The sequence below is a fragment of the Onychostruthus taczanowskii genome, unplaced genomic scaffold, assembly GCF_017590055.1.
Source record: "Onychostruthus taczanowskii isolate IOZ18803 unplaced genomic scaffold, ASM1759005v1 scaffold19, whole genome shotgun sequence".
Classification (NCBI taxonomy): Eukaryota; Metazoa; Chordata; class Aves; order Passeriformes; family Passeridae; genus Onychostruthus; species Onychostruthus taczanowskii.
Genome location: NW_024499128.1, coordinates 6,130,828 through 6,152,422, shown reverse-complemented (window position 1 = coordinate 6,152,422; position 21,595 = coordinate 6,130,828). Strand labels below are relative to the sequence as shown.

The 21,595-nt window shown below is 37.2% G+C and overlaps 1 protein-coding gene across 1 annotated transcript in view; it reads right to left on the bottom strand.

The window, feature by feature from the left end:
• IQCK (IQ motif containing K) overlaps positions 1–21,595 on the bottom strand; it is a 36,283-nt gene that overhangs the window by 308 nt on the left and 14,380 nt on the right. The window contains exons 7-8 of the mRNA XM_041401585.1: positions 17,610–17,694; positions 11,678–11,789 (exon numbers count right to left, since the gene is read on the bottom strand). Coding sequence (XP_041257519.1) covers positions 11,678–11,789; positions 17,610–17,694 — 197 coding nt within the window. The remainder of the gene's footprint in view (positions 1–11,677; positions 11,790–17,609; positions 17,695–21,595) is intronic.

Below are 21,595 nucleotides of genomic sequence, written 5' to 3'. Positions count from 1 at the left end.
TTTGTATTTCTTCTTTGCATGGCATTTTTTTTTCATGTTTTGACACAGCTGCAGCACTCAGATACTTGCACACAGTTCTTTGTGCAGCTGTGGGAGTTGTGCATGTGTAGCTAAGGCAGAGCTGTTTGCTAGTAAGAAGTCACTCGATTGTTAAAAAAAAAATTGAAAGCAGCTCTTTGAGGTTTTTGCTTTGAAGAATTTTCAATTAAAAGTCAGTGATGAAGTCATTCAGTTCACCTAGCATATAAATATATTTTTGTCACTTAGGACAACAAGCAAGGTCAATAAAGAACAGTTTCTCTATGTCTCAGTGGAAAGAAGAATGTTATCCATGTGATTGCAAAGGGTCTGCCAAATGGGAAAAATCAGTCAAACAAAGAGAACAGGATTGCTTGCTGGAGTAAACAATTCTAAATGAACAAAAGCTCTACATAAAAGTAAAATGTCCCACCCCCCGGTGAAAGCTGTTTTCAAAGCTCTGTATTCTTTCAGAATGTTGTAATACAGATTAACCTAATGTTTTTCTTCTGCTGATACAACAGTCTGGTTCCTCATTCTATTTGTGTGATTTCAGCTATCTTATCCTGGTTTTGATATTTTAAGATTTTACAAACTGCCTTTCAACTTAAAAAAATCTGCTTTTCTATTTCCTACACTTCAGAAGATGTGTCTGTACTATACACCTTTTACATCAAGCAAGTTTGTTTGGAGATTTATATATAAAAGCTATGCTAGAGGCAAAGAAATCCAAATAAGCCCCCAAAAAATCCCCTTTTGAACATACAGTTTCAGGAGAGCTTAGTTACCCTTCCAAGGCATGCAACTGAAAACCAGCAGACAAAATCCTCTTGGTACATACCAGGAATACTGGGCTGCAGCAGGCCCATGTGCTAATTTAAGGTGCTCAGAGTGCTCCCAACCTGGAGAATGCCAGCTCATAGAAAGCATCCAGGGAAAGTGCTGCATGAGGAGGGACACAGCAATCCCTTAGAAACCCAAAACGAGACTGCAGCAGCAGGAGAAACCCTGTCTTACAATGGTCAAGGCAATACAGTGCCTCGATGGCACAAGACCTTTCTGGATTTTAGGGTTTCTGTTTGTACAGTTAAGGAGAAAAATCGAGAGTGGGTTTAATATTCCATATGACTATAAATGTCCTGTATACAAAATACTTTCTATTGCATTGAATTTTAGCTAATATTCCTTGATGTGATGAGGCTGACATTTGCAAATATTTAATAAAAATTGCAACATTCAGAAACCTCAGGACTCACACACTTTCACATTAAAATGAGCAGGTGTTTAAGGTATCGGCTAGCAGTGCTTTTAGTCAGTAGTGTCCTTGTCTTATCATAACCTGTGTTACTTAAGCATAACAATTTCCAATCACATCACACCAAGCAGGAAGCCCAGGCTGTCAGCATAAATCTGGATTTCAGGCAGTTATTTAAATAGTTTTTGACACAGACTTGCTTCCTATGCAGACAGAAAAGTAAGATGTCCTCAGGATTCAGATAAGCTGGAAAGATGGAGAAAGAAGCTGCCTGGCTACATTTTTTTGCTAGAAATTTCCATTGGAGAAATGTATTTTTCAGGCTGTGACACCTCAAACTGAACTAGCTTGCTTAAAATATTTTGAAATGCCTAAGGAAGATGTTTAGAACAACTTACACCACCTGATAATCCAGCCCGTTTCTTTCAGACGACACAATGAACAGCGTCAATGTCAACATCAACAATCTGGCTTACAACTACACCATGCTGAATTTTAGCCATTTCAGTCCTAGAAGTCCTATCATTCTTTCAACAGAGTGAGAAACCCATTTCATTTTCCAGTGCAGGTTAAAAAGGATGAAAATCTGAAGCTGAGCAGCACCGTTCCCATTCCATGGCTCCGTGCCCGCAGTCACCGTGTGCAGCTCTGCAGGGCCAGCTCCCCCACTGTGGCAATCCCAGCTCTGGTTCTGCTGCAGTGGAAACCATTCCCTCTGCTCTGTGAGAGATTTCCCTCTGCACGCTGGGGAAAGGCACAGGGACATAACTGGGCACAGCAAACTGCCCCAGGATGCCATTTACGCAGCGGGGGTTGCAACTGGGCACTGCTGCCAGTCTCGGGGCAATGCCAAGAAAACTGTTTTCTCACAGAAAGCTGGATTCAGGAAAATTACAAGCACTTCAAATCCCAAGATGTTTGTGTGACTGAATGTATGAAATTTATCTACAGAGAATGCCTAATTTAAGGAGGCACAATTTTGGAATTAAATAACACAATCATGCTCATTGGCAGCATGATCAGTATTTCAAATACTTCTGAAACATCAGCTCTTGTTTGAAGTCCTGAGACATAGAGGAACTGAGGCCCTTAAGTGCTGTGACAGTGTAAGTTAAGAAAAAATAAAATCTCACATCTCACTTATTTCTTCTAGTACTGGTATTTCTACCTGAATAGGTCATATGGTTTCTTCTATCAGAACAGTTTAATTTTCTAGCACTATTTTTCAGTCTCTTTACTGTATTTCTCAGACTTTTTACTCCTTATTCTTATTTTTCAGAGTGAGAAAACCTGATTAAACTATGCTTTAGTCACATGCACATTCTAAATGATAGGACACTATAGCCACCCCTGCAATAATAAGCACCAGTGGGTGATTAATTTCTTTGGAGGTGAGCTGGGGGTGTTCTTGAGGAGCACAACTGTTATCTGCTATTTTTGACCTGCTATTCCTACTGCAATAAAGTCATCTACTACTTGGTCTGCCATGTTCCTTGGGAATGCAGCTCATTTGTCTGTGCTGCAATGCTGAGGCACGGATGATGGCTAAAGGAAGCACTGGAATGCATATGGGAAGGGAAAATTCAAAAATCTGCAAAACTTGGAGCTTTTGTCCTATTTATTTAAGCAATAAGTTGAAGCATCCTTATCATCTAATTCGGATGGCAGACATCATTTTCCCATCTTAATGTACGGGACTGATGTTTTGGTTTGACACTTGGTTGTTTCAGCATAACAGTGAATAAACTATGACCTACTTTGTGCACTACTGGATCACACAACTGGCTTGTGACAGTAGCTTAGGAAAAGTTTAGGCTCCCACACTCTATAAAAAGTACACTTCTTCACAGAACTCTAAAAACTACATTTAGTAATTTAAACAGCTGAAAACAGTAATGAAAAATACTATTAACTCAGACTATAAGAAGATGAAAATCCATTAAAGAAAATGTATTGGAATAACTTATTAGCAGGGGCTTAGAGTAAAATATATATATAGAAAGGAGTTTCACCCTAGCCTCCCAATGAAATGCCAAAGAAGCCTGAACATGAAATTGGAGCCACCAGCAATCTTGCTGAAATAAGACCTGACTTTTAAAGAGAAAGTTTTTTTATAAAGGGTTTATAATTTTAGCCTCTTACTATTGGAAGTCTGCCTGTATGCAATTATTACTGAAACCTTTCACTCCAGGAAATATTCAGTCACTAGTGATAGGGAAATGATCTATTGAATACAGATATATTAAACAAATAAATGTTAAAATGAAAATTATTCCTACCCATAGACACTCCTGTAAGTCATGAATCTGAAATGGAACTGTTAGAGGATCACTCAGTAGAAGAGACTTCTGCAAAATGGATTTTTAAAAGTGACAGGACAAACCTAATTCTCCAAATCAGGAGCAGAGTTTGTCAAATGCTTAGTCTTGCTTTCGTGACTGTAGAGGACAAAAAGTTTCAGGGCATTTTTTAATTCACTTAGGATCAGACTAGCAAAGCAAGAGCTGAAATACAGGAGACTTCCAAACACCAACATTCAGAGAGGCACATGGGAAATAAGGGCTGAAAGGTCTCTAGCAGAATTTGTTTGTTTGTGCAATGCACCATTGATTTCTTCATATTTTGACAGGAAGACTTAGAATTCATTAGAATATATTTGAATGGCATTTTTACAATTCAAGGTGTACAAAAAGAAGAGAAATATGGGGAGATACAAGTATTGGAGTAGATAAACAACAGCCATGAACACCTGAGTTAGGAAAGAAAAAACTACAGAAAATTAGATGTACTGGAGACTGTTATTTAAAAGCATCCAAGTGTCCTCCAAATAATTCAATAAACTGAGATTTATGCAAAGACAGCCACAGAAATACAAGAGCTGATGGAACACAACCCTGGACTGAGAAGAAAATCCAAAATGAAGGCAACAAGTGCATTTCCAGAGCATCTGATTAACACAGTTTTTTTCAATGCAAATACTCAAGACAAAAAAAGAGAATGATGAAAATAGAAATCATCCCAGAGTGGCAGGTCCTCAGCTGAATTTGGGGATTTACAGGCAGAAACCAACACGGGCAGAATTCCAGAACTCCAGATTTGCTGGGCAGCTTCATGAAAACTGCATTTATCCCCATTAGCCCCTCTTATTTCTGACATGATTCCAACTTGCAAAATGTGATGGGTTCTGTCAAGTTACCAAATTTAAACTCTTGTGCAGACTAAAACAAAGCATCAGGTAAGAAAGCAGACTGTTCCATCAGAAAACACATCCTGGTGACTGAGGGAGGGCTCCAAGGGAGCCAGGACAAGCAGCTCCTGGGTTCTGCAATCTGTCAGACATTTCTTTGTTCTCCCTGAGTCCCATTTCAGCACCCCACTAACAGCTCGTGGTCTTTCTCTCCCTGCCCCACTTCCCCCCTTCTTTTTTTTAACCAAGAGTCTCAAATCTTGCTTTGCTGCAGGACTATTTGGAGGCTTTATTTTTCAGCTGGTGACAGGCTTTTCTCCAGGCTTCTAACACATCCCATAGTTATAAATAGAAATTTAGGGTTTGCTTATCTAAATGGCTTACAAAAAACACCAGCAGCATTTTCAACAAAAATGCTCCAAGGTTTTTCATTTTTAAGGTTAAAAGCAGAAAAAGGAAACTAAGAAGATTGCAGAATCCATTAAGAGTTTCTCCCGTCTTTACAAAAAAACCAACCAAACAAAAAATATGTTTATATAATCACAGAAAATCACCAATTTTCGGTTTTTTCCATTACAAATGATTATTAACAACTGCAGAGTGATGAGTGAAAATACAGCTTTGGTACTGGGGGATTAGTTCAGACTTGTGCTCCCAGGCCCACTGCTGTGCCTGTGTAAGCACAGCTCAGAAGATCACGTGCTGCAGTTTATCTAAATTATCATCTTTCCTTTTTATTTTTTCTAACATTCCCAACGTAGTTTCAGAAATTAAATGTTACTGTAATCTTTATAAATTTTCAAAGATGTCTGAGTCCAGGGTGTGGACCAATAAATTGGATTCTGTATCATGAGTCTTATGACTTTTATCACTACATTCTCAGCTGTTAGTGCCAAGATTAAACTTTCAGAAACATCTCAAGCATTTTGAATTAAGCTTGATGAAAACCACTAGCACATACTCAGCCTTCGGTACTGCTTTGTTCTTTGATTTTTTTTTTTTTTTTGTCTATTTAAAAAAAAAAGAAAATTTAAGGTCTTCTCCTATGTAAGTCAAATTTTATGCATGTGCTTTTAAATCAAAAGCAATCATATATATGCCCCCATTTAAAGCCATTTTGACTGCAGCACTTTTGCTTTCAGAAAGAAAAAACCAAACAACTGTAAATACAGTCTTGTTTAAAAAAAAAAGGAGGGTGAAATTATTTTAAGTGCAGTGTCCTAGTGACAGCAAACAGCCTTCCACTTTTAACCTGTTTATAAAGCTTAGTTTGAAACCAAATTATTAGAAAAAACACATTCAACATAGAAGATCTTAATATATATATATATATGTGTGTGTGTGTATAAATCTGTTCTATAACAGATTAAAAGTGTAAAACCATAGAATATGAGGAGGTCATCACTTACAAGAATTCCATTATGAGATTAATTAAAGAATTATAGCTGCAGTAAAAGGAGGACATATGAAATTAGTAACAAATTATTTTGTTTAAAACCTTCCTCAATTATTTCAACCACCCTTGGTGAAATTGGCAAGGGAAAAAAAAAACTCTCACATAAAACTGATTAATTCCTTACATTTTACAGGGCTGAATTTTCCTAAATAAACCAAAGAGAAGCAGTCTTTATGAAATCCATTAGCTATTCAGACTATGCCTTTTCCTAATCCAACATTATTACCTGCAGTAATTTTAAATATTATCTTAAGCCTAGTGTAAGATTTCCCATTTATAAATATATCCTCTTTTCAATATTTTCTTTGGGAAACAACTCAGTCCTACAAACAAGCTTGTGGCTGTAACTTATGGCCCCAATAATAAGGATGTTTATGGAAGGAATTTAAAGACATTTCACAGTGTAACCATTTTTTTTCCTGGGTTCTAAATGTAACATTTTTCTCTTCTCCAATTAATTCTAACTTATGGCCCCAATAATAAGGATGTTTATGGAAGGAATGGGCTCTGAATGTAACATTTTTCTCTTCTCCAGTTAATTAATCTTTGATGTGATATGATTGCACACAGGCATCCTTCAAAAGAATGCAGACTAGACTTCCCCTGTTCAGCTTAACTTGATATTAAGCTTTTGAATCCTTCCCCATGGTTCAGGTGGAGGCATCACAGCTGGAGGAGGAGTGAGTGACTCCTTCTCAAAAAGCATTTCTTTGCTTCTTGACACTGTGCATCTGTTCCTGCTCTAGCACCATAAATATGCAGCCTGCTCTCCCTTGTATCTCACTCATATTAGCAAGGATTTTTCAGAACACCTCCATTTTGAGCTCTTCAGAGTATTGCTGGATGCATCTTCCCAAGGGAAAAGATTATTGCCATGAAAGAAGTATTTTTTAAATCTCTCCAGATAGGTAAGTAATAACTTTTACTGCCACAGGAAAAATACAGCTTGAAAATTGAATAGAATGTAAAAGAATGTTCCCTCCTGTATCTGGAAATCACCTCCCTCACCTGCTGTGAAGATTACTTTCTGTCTTATTTTGATTTAAGTACATTTTCCACACACTGTGCCCTCTCTGTTACACAAGTGCCTTGCAAAGCCCAGGTTATGGTTGATTTATAAGACCTGCCAGCTAATAGGGTCACAAATGGTATTGCTGTAAACCCAGGAATATTTTTTATTTTACTATTTTCCCTAAGAATACTGATTTTTAAAAGTAAAAGTTCACAAATTTTGTGCAGGCAAGAACAAGAAAAAAATTCCCTTAGGACATAACATAGCTGGAAGTACAATTTGTGTAACAGCAGCAGTGGTCTTTCCAACAGCAGAGAAGTAACCACTGCAGCAGAGTGTTTGGTCACATAAGTGATGAAGATTTTGGTATTTTCATAAAAATGTTTAAATATTTTTCAAATTCCTTTCATTGTAGGACAGACACTTTTTCATTTCCAGTGCTGTCCCATCAGTACTAAATCTGCTCAAAAAGGTGCTCAGAACCACAATCTGCTATTCACTCACATTCTCTGGAGGTTGAGTTTTAATTAACTGCATTTTCTGTAGAAAGCAAACAATTTTTTATTTCTGTAAAAAACTGTGGAACAAATTTATCCCATCAGCTGTGCTATATTAGAGAAAATTCCTTCTCCCTTCAAGTCTAAAGCTGTGAGCCACTAAACTGAGTCTTAAGTGTTATGCTTATCTCTACATTTTCAGTCTGAAATTGTTCGGAGTAAGGCCTGTCATACCTTAAATATAGATCATTTTGTGGAATGTAATTTTACACAGCAGTGGAGCAGTATAGCAAATAAAATGTCAGCCAAGAATGCTCTAGCTTTATGATCCTGGATACATGCTGAAGGAAACACACTTTTTTCTTTGCACTCAAAAAGAAATTTTGCCAGCATATGCATTAAAAGAGGTCAACAGTCCTGCAAGGTGCTATTAATGCATAAAGTAATTTTCATGCTGCTTTCACACTTTCTATCCTAGAGCACTTTGAAAACTCATAATAAAGAGTATAAAAGATGGACTGAGAGAAGACTGAAGAACTCCACAGGACAAACGGGGAAGTTTCTCCTGCAGTGAAGCAGGGGGTGGGTCAGTGGCTGGCAGGAGGCACCAGCACAGCCCACAGAACCATGTGTGCCCTGCAGGGCACAGCAGCTCCTCTGCCACGGAGTGCCCACCTCAGCTGGGCACCTCTGCTCTGGGTGCAGGGGCTGTGTCCCTGCTGGCAGTGGGTCTGGCAGCTGAGCCCGCAGGAAAGGCTCCCGGGGCAGCAGAGCAGAGCAGAGCAGAGCAGAGCAGAGCAGCCTCTGTGCCCCTGCCAAGGGAGGGGAGCACAGCGCTGCCTTTTTAATGGGGGAGTGGCTGGATCACCCCATCAAAATGAGACTTTTGGTCTCAACTGCAAAAAGAAGAGACCCTCCAGAAGTATTTAATTCTGGTGTAGTTTCAATGAAAAGTCAGCTGTTTGTTTCAAAATTAATGGACATGTTTTAACACGCTTTCTGAAACACAAAAAATAAGTGAAGAATTACTTTGGATTTGGTAATTACAATCAGTTTACATTTCTAATGTCTTAGTATCTTTTTTTAAGTATCACATACAAACACATTTTCATAAAATTATGTTTTTACCTAGAACAGAGCCTTGCAATAAGGTTTCATTGTGCTGAAAATCCCAACAAAGCAGACTCTGCCTGTTAGCTTGCATTAACTGAGTCTTTGGCTGATATTTCCATGGAAGGTATGCTGATCTTTCTAGTAGTGTCAATAGAATCACATTACTGCTCGAGTCATCATTTTCTAAAAGCTATTTGGCAGCTCACCATTCATCCCCTACAGTTAGATTCAACACTGTTTACAGCATCCAATAAACACTGTTAGTTATATACAAATTAAAGAGATCCTTCAGTGTTTTTCCTAATGTGGTTAATTTCATAATAAAATGCTGTATCTACTTAAAAATGTTACATTTTTTTTTTACTATGAATCTTAATGCTTTATTTGTGATATCTGAGGTCTTAGTAACAATAAATGCTTTTTCTGCTTGATACAAAGAGTTCGGTGGTTTAATTAAAGGGGATTAATTGAATTAACCAAATGAGTTAATTCAGTTCAACCAAATGCTTAGAAAGAGAAGGTTGAAAAGTAGTTGTGTTATGCTATTCATTATTGTGTGAGTGTTCACAACCCACTTCAGCACAAAGTCAGCTGGGTAGGATGGAACCACTGGTGAAAGCAATTAAACTAACCTTGCTGGCTTTACAGTGAAATAGGGTTTAATGACACTAATAAACAGCAGGATAATAAGAGCAGAAAAAAAGAGCAGCTGGAGCACTAACAAAATGAATTATGGCATCACAGCTGAGATTGATAATGAAAACCCCTGGACAGTAACTTCTCCAGCTAGTCCAGCTGTTTCCAAATAGCCATCTGTCTGGGCCCCAAGGCTATTTGATGTGTGGATACTCTTAAATTAACTTAGCAGAGCTCAGTCAAGAAACTACAGGAACAGTGTGATAATGTTGAAAGCTGATGTGATATTAGCAATATAAACTTATACTGGTTTAAGAAAAAAAATTGAAAAGGGGTAATTTTGCAACTTTCTTTGATGTGATGAAACAGCTGTGTGTCCTAGAGTCCTAAAATAAATTATTTGATGACAGGAAAGCTCTGTGAGAGTGATTAAAAGGAAATTTGTTTTTCCTTTTGAAACAATTAGGCAAAGGAAGTCTTATCTCTACATAAGTCTCCAAAACAACTTAAGTATAGTTTATAGGAAGATTAAATTTCTTCAGACACAGGAGTTTTTTAATCAATTCAACTGTCAAATGACACAGTCCACCCTTAGCCCCTATTTTTCTTCATTGCAGCATTCTGAGAATGGGTTCACCTTGTCCTCTGAAGATCAGCTTGTAATTTTCCCCTTTAAGATTTTACATGCATGAAGACTGCAAACTGTGACTGTGTAATCATCTAATGTCATATTCACCCTTTTCCACATTGGTGTGTTGTGAATATATAGGTTTGTTTCTCAGAAGTGGGAAAAATGCATCTCTAACTTTTGCTGGTATCATGGACAATGGAATGTGTGAAAAAACATGCCTTGATAGATGATAAAAATATTAACAAATTGAAAAGAGAGTCCAAGCCACAAACATTAAATTGTAATCACTTAAAAAGCATTAGCAAGCCTGCGAGGTCAATCTCTATCATTATCTCCAGAAATACAATTAACACTGACAGAATTAATTATGTATTACAAACAGAAAAATTCATCTTTTATGTTTTAAATTTATAATGAGAATAATTTTAAGATAGCCGATTTGAATTCACTGTTTTCAGATATTTAAACCCATATATATCTGTGTTTTCTTTTAAAAAGAAAAGATGCCTAAAATTATTTACCAGCTCATAATAAGCTGTAGTAAAGAGGCTATGAAATCCCACTTGAATAAAACTTTGATTGCTTTGCCAAAATTTTCTCTCTATGTCAGTCAAGTCTGCTGGAAGACAATGTCTCACTGATTTTATCTTTTCATCATTTTTGTGCTCTATCATTACATTATTTAATCTTCTAGATCTAAGCTACTAAAACCAAGAATGCTACTTCCCTTACTGCATATGAACACCCCATATATACAAACACATGTAAACACAGTTTTTTCCTGTTGTGATGTATGATTTTGTTCCTCAGAATTAATTAATTTCAGCTATTAAAGACCCCTTAGGCAATTTCAAGGACTGATAAATAAAACCTGATATTTCATAGATTAAAACTGCAACATAAATATAAATAAATGTTGGAGAATCTACAGAACCCTTGTAACAAAGTCCTGTCACCAAAAATTATCACTGTCCTGTAGTTCAGATTGACCATCAGCCATCACAGCTGTGCCAGTGCCAGCAGACTGGAGGGCACCCTGAGCTGACTGCTGCCACATCACTTCCCTCTCTTCTACACCTGAACAGCCCAGCTGAACAGCCTCACACCTTCCCAGGGCTGTGGAGGTCCCTCCCTGCATGATCAGGGCTCAGTCAGCCACAGAGGCTGGGAAAATGCACACTGGCTGAGGAGCCAGGGAGTCCTGCATGAGCAGACACAGAGGCTGCAAGTAATCATCATTTGATGATGATGATGATTATTTGTGTGCGTAAGTGAATGGTAACTTGGCCCTGTCAGTAAAGCCTTGTCCACAAACAGGACAAAAAAATAACACATTACAGTGCCAGTTCTTGAAGCAATCTGGCTTTATTTCCCTTGGCAATTTTTTAGGTTGTTTGGGTTTGTTTTCTAATTAATTTTTTTTTTTTTTAGAACTGTACAGACAAAATTCTGCTGTAAATAACTACAGGAAAATGCCAATAGAATATCTACCAGATAGAAATCCCACAGTCCAGAAAAACTGTACTACAACCCATCTGGTAAAAATCAGCTTTATATGATGAGTATCTGGTAGGTGTCTAATCCTGCCCTAGGAAATACTGTGCCAGCAAATTGTTATAGTTTTCTGAAAATATTGAATTTAGGCCCTATCTTGTATTTTTCATTGCCACTTTCAACTGCACAGGCAACTCAAGTAGAGTAAGTATTGACTGTAAAGAAACAGCCAAGCATTTCCAGCAGACATTACCTTCTCTCTCAGCATTAGTCCTACTGTGTGGCCTATTTTTTAATACAACTCAAAGTATAAAAATTCAACACAATGTAAAAAACAAACCAACCAACCAAAGAAACCCCATAATTTAATTCACTTACCTTTGGCTTCCTGTTTAGCCCAGAATTTTCTCACTACCTCATTAATGTACCTCTCCTCTCTCAGCTTCTTTTGCCACTGACGTAGCTCTTGTACTTCACTATCACAACGAACCTGTGAAAGGGGAATCAGAAAAGAATACAAAAATTATATACTTTTGTGTTATCCAGGATGAGGATACAATTTTTTTCACAAGGCTGTGGCTGGGCAAATATGTGACAGCCATCCTCTCTGCTGGGCCTGAGGTAAAAGCAAAATCCCAGAGGTTTTCAGTTTTCAGCTTACACAGAAATAAAATCCACATAATTGACAAATCCAATTGAAAACATAAATATGTCTATTAGGGAATCACTTTGATTACCAAGGACTCCTGGGAATGAGATTGCAGTGAGATGCTAATTCTTTGAGTTAATTAAAATTTAAAGCCTTATGCTGAAGGGTATTAGTGCCTTCAGAAAATCATAACACTATAAAACCAGCCCACTGACCAAAATCACAGAGCAGAAGAGACACATAAAGGGTCATGCAGAAGAAAATTTATTCCATCAACCTGATTCACACCTGCCATCAGCTGCAAATAGGCTGACTGGCAATCCCACCCACACAATTTTCACAAACAGGAGAGCCATTAATCTGTTATTTAAAGTAATTGGACTGCATTACAAGGTACCTATTCTTTGTCAGTCAATCACCCCGTGAAAGGCATAATTCTGCTTCCACAAAAAAAATACAACAGTCAAAGGCCTTGATTTCATTTAGATGTAAGCTGAATTTTTCCAGTATTGTTTTTGTACTGGTATAGTTCCTACTAACATAGAAGTGAACTAGTTACATCAACAGCTTTTACCACTCCGCTACTTCCACTTGTTGTAAGCAGGATTTGATTAATTAGCAGTGTGCTGCCCATGGCTGGCATTCACACAATTACTGCCTCCAGTGCACGAGGTCCTGTCCTGAACAGCAGTGGAAAGGGACATGCAGCATTACCTTGGACACTGGGGATTCTTCTCTTGGTCCTACGCAAATTGTAATAGACTTATTTTAAAAATGCCATTTCTGGTGTTTGGGATTTTCTTCTTAAATGTTACATATAAAAATGTCACTGTTTCAGGACTACATTTAGAGAAGCTGTGGCTGCCCCATCCCTGGCAGTGTGCAAGGCCAGGCTGGATGGGGCTCTGAGCAGCCTGCTCTGGTGGAAGGTGTCCCTGCCCACGGCAGCAGGGCTGGAAATGGATGATCCTTAAGGCTCCTTCCAACACAAACCATTCCATGATTCTAAGGTCCAATGTCCCAGTAATTCAGTCTGAAGTGGAACAACATGGTAGAAACAAGCAGCAATAAGTTCAGTTTCTCCTGGACACATTTTTGCTTGCAGGAAGATAAGGACTTTGTTCCCTAGAAAATTTCTAAATGAATTTGTATATCTTATATTCTTACAGGATATGGTGAAGAGTTTGCTCTGTGACTTGAACTCTATTATATGCCCTTCTCCATTACCTCTGTTTTTCTCCCACTTTACTAAGACACATACAGAGCAAAAGAGCACAACTTAGTTTTCCACTAGTTATAGAAAACTCCAAACCTTAAAGAAAACAGTTTAAATTATTTATCAAAAGTATTCTTCCTCCCAGGATTTCTCCTCTATGCTGCATCTAAGAATGCAATAAACAGTAGCTGAACTCCCACTACACTTGTCAATCCACTGAGGAGAAGATAATTTGCTATGTTTCAGACACTGCACTGGCAGGGCAGAAATACAATACAAGGTTACTCAATCAATAAAAACAGACAAGACTTTTGCTCAGTGACTTGAGATCAGATACATCTTAGAGCTCCAATAATATTCCATTATACTGATATAGTTCTGTTGTATCTTCTATAAAAGTTATAAGGGCTTCTTACAAGGTTTCTATGAAATTTTAAAAATTAAAGAAGTTACAGCTACTAGTGATACTACTAATAGTTATAGAAAAAAAATAAGGTAATGCTCTATTAAATCCATGCGATACTATTTTCAAATACAAAATATAATCCAAACACAGGATAATTTCTTTAGGCTTTCAAGAGACATTTTTTCTTTTATGCTGTCATATAAGACAGCATATTTGCTTTTATAAGCCAAATAATTCCCTATTACATGGAGTCAGTTTGTCTGCACAGGAAAGGGTTAAGGAAATGCTTATGGGACACAAGCATATAAATGAGAGAAGTGCAAGAATCAGGGAGATGGAGAAATTACTACCTCTATATCTAAATATATAATTTCTGAAAACATGATGTGTCCACTTACAACTTGAGCTGTGTAAGACCTGTATTTTGGCACATGACAGGGCCACGGCTGTCTCTGTATATTGAACATAAAGACAATAATTCTTAACAGTTAAAAGATAAAAGGCAAGTATAGTAGCTTCTGTATAGTCTCCCTAAGCAAATAAAACAGTGACAATGCAGTGAAATACAGAGTTCTGAGATAAAGGCAGAGTCAGATACTCAAATACTCCAAAGTCAGCATTAAATCCAAGCAGTAAAATGAGCTCCCAGAACAAAGTGTCTTTTTAGAAAAGTGACCAAAAAAGGAAAAAGAACACAGATGTGCCACCTGCAGTAAAACAGGTGACAGGAATATACCAAAATACATTAAGAAGTTCCAAATATGCTTAATAGATTGTAGTTCAGCATGGTTGTAATGCAGTTTAGCCTACTGATAATGCCTTAGAAAGTTCTGCTTTGAAACCAGAGTGCAATGCTATCATGATGAAAAAGCCATGACTTAGCAGCAAAATCTCCAGGCAAATAAAGAGAAAGTCAAGAATCTTGTCCAAACAACTGACATGTCTCCTGCAGACCAGCACTGCCTGAAGCCCTGGAGGGGTTTTAGCTTTGAAGGGAGAGTTCACTCCCACACTTGCTGTAAATAACAGGGAATATTTGTGTGACCTTCTGGGTTAAAGCCTTTGCTGGTAGCCACAGCTTGCTGGAAAGCAATACATAAACTGTGATAGCAAAGGTACAACTATGCCTTGCAAGATACGAAGCAAAACTGGTGCATTTTTATCTTCAGCTTTTGCTCAAAGGATGTGTATAAAACAGCACTAAATATTTACATAATGCTGTCCAATTTCAACTCTAAGATATTACAAGATTTAGTCCAAACCCCTGGCTTTCAGTGCTAGGTGAGAACATGTAGCACAGCAGATAAGGATAACACTAAATGTTCACCCCCAGACATCAGAGGAAATTCTATTAATGAAAAATTTCTGTTAGTCTGGAATAGTTATGCAAATTTTAGAGATTAAAAAGATCCCATTTTTAAAAAAAAGGCACTAAGCAATGATTCTGCAGTAGAGGGGTGAAGGAATATATCATATTTTGCTGGAAAAGTGCCTGGAAAATTGACACCCAGCTGAATACTGACTTGGCCCATGACAGATGGATGGAACCTCAATAAAAAAGGATAGTGGAAAGTGAAAAGGAAGAATTCAGATGACAGAGCTGTCTCAAGGCTTACTTTAGGGCTCCTCCTGGCCCTCAGGGCTCTCTCAAGATGATGTCTTCCTTTCTGTGATCTCCTCAGAGAACTCAGCAGCTCTATTTTCCACTGCTATTTGTTCTGGAATTCAGTTCTTGATTAAACTTGAAATAATTGTCATAGTGCCCATCAATGTCTTTGAATGAAAGATTGTAGCAAGGACTTGGTTGATAGCAGCCATTAATTATTACTACAATTAAACAAGTGTTTTCCTGAAATGAAACAAGTGTCTTTCTGCTGCAGATAAGGATGAATTTACTCTTTTGATCATGCTTCATTTGTCAGAGTTCTCACAATTCTGTACCTATAGCTTTTTTTCCCCCTTTATATAGAAAACCTTTACTGCCTGATCCATTTTTGCATTTTTTGCCATGTGTTTTTGCTACTGGCATGCTCAGACAGCTGGAGGTAGCAGAAACAAGTGAAGTATCAAGAGAAGACTGATGCTCAGTCAGTTATATAACGAGCTAAACTCTACTGCCTAAATCAATATGGTCAAGAAAATACCTCAAAAAATGAGTCCACGGAAGATGTGTCTTAGAAGACCAAGGATGAAGTACCTGTCTCTCCATCACACTGTCATGTTATCTGTGTGCTCATGGTTAATTATCCAGTATTATCACACTATGTCAATTTTTATTTCAAAGTTCTAAATCCTCTGAATTATAAAACAAGGTTTAATGGAAAACTTTAGAAAATAGTTTAAAATTTTGACACAAAAATATCTTTAGAATGCAAAAAGGCACTATTTGTAAGTATTCAGTTATTATCAGCTGTTAACATTAAATCAGCATTAGCTGACTGAGATATTAATTTTAAAAGCAAATAATCTGAATTATTTGGTAATTTTTCATAATATACTTATCATTAATGTGATGAAATCCCATTTAAGCCTAGTGTTCCCTTAATCTGCAAGCCCAAGGATAACACACTGCCCTATGTAGTAATTTGGTACTAATGATTTTTATTTTACATTCTGATTGCAATTTTTAATTTTTAAAACCCCATGTTCTTTCACCTCGAATAAGGTAAAACATTAATAGCTAATTTTATAGCCTGAATTATTTTTTATGTCTCCTACCTTTTATAGCTAGAGTTTCTCTCTTATTTCTGGGATTGGTTTAGAATTATAAATACCAGTGTAAAAATCCTGAAGTTCATCTGTGCAAGGCAGGATTGTGCCCTTCACAAGCTTTCAGAGAAGCAGAAGATATCTGAGCAACCTTGCAGTGTTCAGCAAACACAACTGTTATTGGATAATGGCTGCCCCCACTGTAAGGATGCCTGCAGGGATACTGTCAGTGCTAATTAATGTTAGTGTCAATGTTGTCTCTGTTTAAAAAAAGAAAAATAATGGGAAACAAACAAGCAGAAAGAGTCACAAAAATCCATCAGACAAGAAGAACATTTCAAGGTATTTCATTGTCTTTAGCTGCACAGCACATTATAGAAGCCACTTATATATTCATGTTTGTTAAAAATAGTAGAGAATTTAACAGAGAGTGTTTTAAACTGATTGTTATTTAAAGAACACCTGACATCCAGAGATGTCTCACTGTCCATCACAACAAAATTGCTGCTATATCTGGAGGCTACTTAGAAGCTTAAGTTTTGATAAAGGAAGTCAAAGACATTTCTTCATCACCAAAGTCACCTGAATTTCAAGTCCATTTCTTCCTGAAGTGTGAATGCATTAGAGCTTTTTTAAAAAAATTGACAGAACTTGTTCAGGATTTTCAAAATTATTTATTTAGTACCCTAGGATTAGCATGGCTGTTACCCTCCAAAATAATAGCACTGGACAATTTTCTTTGTATTTATTTTATGCACCTTGCTCTTCCCCCTTAAACTGGAATAGCTCTAGTGCTGTGCTGCTATTGAGCCTCACAACATCTGCTTGTCATTTTGTTTCCCTTTTCCTTGAACAACAGCCTTCATGCCTCTCATAAATCTCCTGTCTCATTCTTGGTCTCAGTTCCTTGTCCTTTCTATCTGTATGCTTTTATTTCTCAACAGACCTCACCAATCCTCCTCATGCATCTCCACACTCACTCACATATCCCTGCATGAAGCAAAATAACACTCCACCCTTGAGAGCTACCCAAAGCAACTTTCAGTTAAACAAAGAAAATTGTTCAGTGTTAATTGTACTTTGGAAAATCGAATTTCTGTGGATTTTTTGTTGTTGAGGAAAACAGTGAGATTACATCAGCATAAATGCCTGTGAAAAAATTGAAGTCACTAGGCATAAGGCAGAACAACATCCAAAGCCAATGAACCATAGGGGTCTCAGCAGCTATTTATAGTATCCCCTACTTAAAATTTATGTAAGGATTTTCCCCGGGGCCTTCACAGTCCTACAGTTTTCAACATCAAGCAAAATAATTATAGATTACTCTTACCCGATAACCTCTCCAGAAGGACTGAATTAGTATGCTGGCTTCTTCTTCTGACAGAAGCAGAGATAGAGGAACTGGTGGTCTAGGACTTAAAAAAAAATTTAACAGACAGCTTATAAATGTAAAACACTTTCTTCCCTAACAGTATATTTTATCAAAAAGAGAAATGTTGTTCAGGAGCCTGAAAGACAGTTTCTTATTGCTCTGAAAACACAATGCACAAAGAATGTCTCCTTTACAAATGTATTGATATATACACAACAAGAATTCCTTCTGAAAACAATATTGTACAAATGGCACATTTCTTATGGTCATCTTTCTTCCTCTTCTACATGTACTTCAGACTCCCCCTATTATGGTAAGGTTTGGGGTGGCAGTGGGAGGTGGGCAAGGGAAGCAGTCTGCCATTTGTAAAGCAGGGAAGGTTTTAGCGTGTGTGCAACAATGAACAGACTTATATGTAAATGTTTATTACATGAAATACACAGAATATAAACATATCTTAGTACATTCATTTACATTATGGTGTCACTTTAAATTAAAACATGCTGAAAAATAATGATTATCAAATCTGCACAGCATGAATCCATGTTTAGAAATATTTAAACAAGTTCTTAAAATGCTGAAATTTTACTTTTGATACCATATACACTTTCTTTTGATGATAAAAGAATTAAGTACATTATTGAACTCAAGCATTTTCAGCCAAAATATATGGTAGCTTGAAAGAACATTTGGTGATTCTGTTGCTACCAACTTTAATGGGAACAAGCTAGTAATTAAATTCAGTCATCACTAGCAAAACCTCAAATGACTATATCAAACCTTGCTTCCCAAAAGCCATTTTCTATCGGTGTTGATTTATTTCTCAGACACAATGATAAAAGAAATCATCCATTAGAAAGGACAAAACAAAATTTATTTCTATACTGTCTTTTATGAGAAATGTAACTTGCAGCCAAGAACTACAGAGTAATAACACTGCAACTCATGAAAACACCAGTTCTAAAGAGAAGCCTTGGCACAGCACTAGAATGGCTGCCAAGAGCCACTCTCCCTGCATGGGGAACAGACTGAACACAGCCTTGACTTGGAAGAACACATGATGAATTTGGATGCAGCACCCACCTACAGACACACAGCCCATGCAGGAACATGATCTATAGTATTTTTATTATAAAGACACTGCAAAGCCCATCAATAACAAGCTATTTATTTAAGCAGTCTTACATTTTCTGGCTAAAATGCTGCAACATCTTTTGGAAATTTATTTATGGCATATTACAGCCCAAGCTAGGAGGTTTGACAGCTTACATTTTCCTTTCACTTAATTTCATTCATATTAGTCTCTGCCCTAGTAAGCTTCCTATGCTCTCTGACGTCTTTCTCTTAGGGCTTGTCTTCACTGCAGGAGCATTTCAACTTGGAGCACAGCCTTAGCTCTTATCTAATGCTACACTGACTCCACTGGTTCAGCCTGTGTACTCAGCTAAATTGGTCTCACCATCATGTCAGCTGGGTTTTAGCCTACATTTATTTTAATGTGAACTAAAACCTTGGTCTGTTTGGAAAAGTCGAAATAAGGCAAAAATAAAAAGCAGTCTCTCCATTGAGCTAAACTCTTATCCCTGTGAACACTGATTAGCATTTCTCCTGCTCAGGGGAAATCATAAGTGCTGGACAAGCAAGGCTTCCTGAGATAACAGCTTCTTATAATCAGCCTTAAAAATCTGAAGTTGGACTGTGCTGGTTTCCCTGATAGGCTTTCATCCTCTGTTCTATTTTAGATCTTTTTGAAAACCAAAACTTAGGGAAAATCACAGGAAGACCTACATATTTTACAGCAGTTATATCAAAGACACTGAACTTTCTCTAAGAATAAGTACATCTCCAAAGAACAACTTGAGATTTCTCCTAGCCTGCAAGGTCAACTTTAGCATTTCATTGCTTTCATTTTCAAATTATAAAAATGTCTAGCTTATAATCCAACACTAAAACTGAGAAAGCAATGTAAAAAGTCAAGAAAGAACAGGATTTCCTTTTTAGTATCAGTCACTGGCAGATATCAATCCTTTCAAATGGCACAGCTTTAAAGACCAGAAGTCATGCCAGGTCCAGTTTGGTCTAAGGGAATAAATGGGGAATATACACAATTGTCTGCAGGTCAAATAAAAATAGAATCTGAGCAGAGGCAGTCACCCCTCAGCAGCCAACGAGAGGATCTGTCATGTGTGGCAGAAGACAGCTGGATGCCTGCAAGATGCAAACTGACAGTACAGTGTACACTGAATACATTCTGCTTATTTAGTCCTTGATTATGCCCAATCTTAAAAGCCCACATATGAAACAGTGATATCTGTTGAGATATACATATATTGCTTAACATAAGTTGCACCTGTAAAAGAGCATTAAAATTTTTTTTTCTTTATTATTTTATTTTACCAAATCTGCATAAAGCAGACACTGACCAAAGTTAAATTCCAGAAAAGTGTTTCTTGCCTTCTGAGCAAGCTTGTACAGATCTTGATTCTGTGAGATATTCACTATTCATATGACATTATGAAAGTGGAATTTTGCACCCAGAAGATACAAAACAGACTTGCATTAAATAAATGGAGGAGGCATGGAAAAAGGTTCTTAATGAAGACATGTTTCTGATTTCCTCATGGACAGAAGATGGGGTTCTCAAAGAATTCTGAAAAGGGAGGAAAAGAGCCTCTCCATTTTTTTGTCTCCAAAACGGACAAAATAATCTCTGGGGGTTCATAGTCACAGTGATGGACACTGAATTCAGGCAGTGTTTCCACACACTAATACCCAGAAACTCTGATTATCTTCACATTCCCAATCTGTCTTACAAATAGTCCTGATTCCTTCCTTGGAAACAAAATATAAGATTAAAAATGTAATCAAGAAAACGTTCAGTGTATATAATTCAGGGTTTTGTAATGGCTCCTCCTGCTCCAATCTGTTCCCCCACATTCAAGCAGCAGCCCCAGAGGCAGGTGCCTGCAGGCAGCAGCAGTGCCTGGGGCTCCTGGTGTGCAGGTGAGGGAGGAATCTCCAGGTGCAGCCATGGAATGGCTTCTAGAAAGCTCTTCTCTACAAATATTGAAGCAACCCTAATGAAAAGGATGAGGCCTCCTAAGTTTCAATACAGTGACCACAGCCACATTCACTTCACCTTTAATTTGACTGTGATGATTATTGTTCTTGAATATTTAGATCATGTACAATCACAGGCAATGACAGAGTCACTGAAAAATTCATAATCTAAAGGAACAGACCACAGAATAAGGGTAAATATAAGACACACAAGTAAATGACCATGGTGGTCTGCATAACTCTTAAAAAAAAGGATTCTGAGAAAGCCTTTGTTTTGGGAAATACTCAAAAAAATCATGTGCTGGTCTGAATAACCAAAAAAAACTCTGCTAGAAATTTCTCAATGTATTTATCTTTCATATTTGCAGTATTTCTTATTCCTAATCATAGCATCTAGAAACATGACAGCAACAGCTGCCTTCTTTAGGTCTTTCTTCTTACATGCCTATCCAGATCCCCAAAAGTGTGCAATAATGAAAAAGTATTGTTTTGATACAAAATAAATACCTCAAAAAACTTCTGCTTATAAATACTACTAAGGTCATTTACCCAAAAACCAGGAAAGTGGTGGTTCATAAGCAGGCAGACACTGAAGTACTGATTCATCTGACCTGGTATTTAAAATCAATTACATATATTGATCAAATATTACACAGGCACTGTATGAGCCTCTCAGATTTCCAGGGAAATATTCCCACAGACACCTGACAAAAATACACTGGAACATTTTCACAGGTCAAACAGAGTGTGAACTGAGACTTTTCTTTGTAACATTTTCAGTATTAGTACAACTATCCCATAGTCAGCAATAAATTCCTAATCACTAGTTTTCTTTTGCAACAATCTAAATGCACAAGAATAAGATTATTAGTATTTGAGAAAAA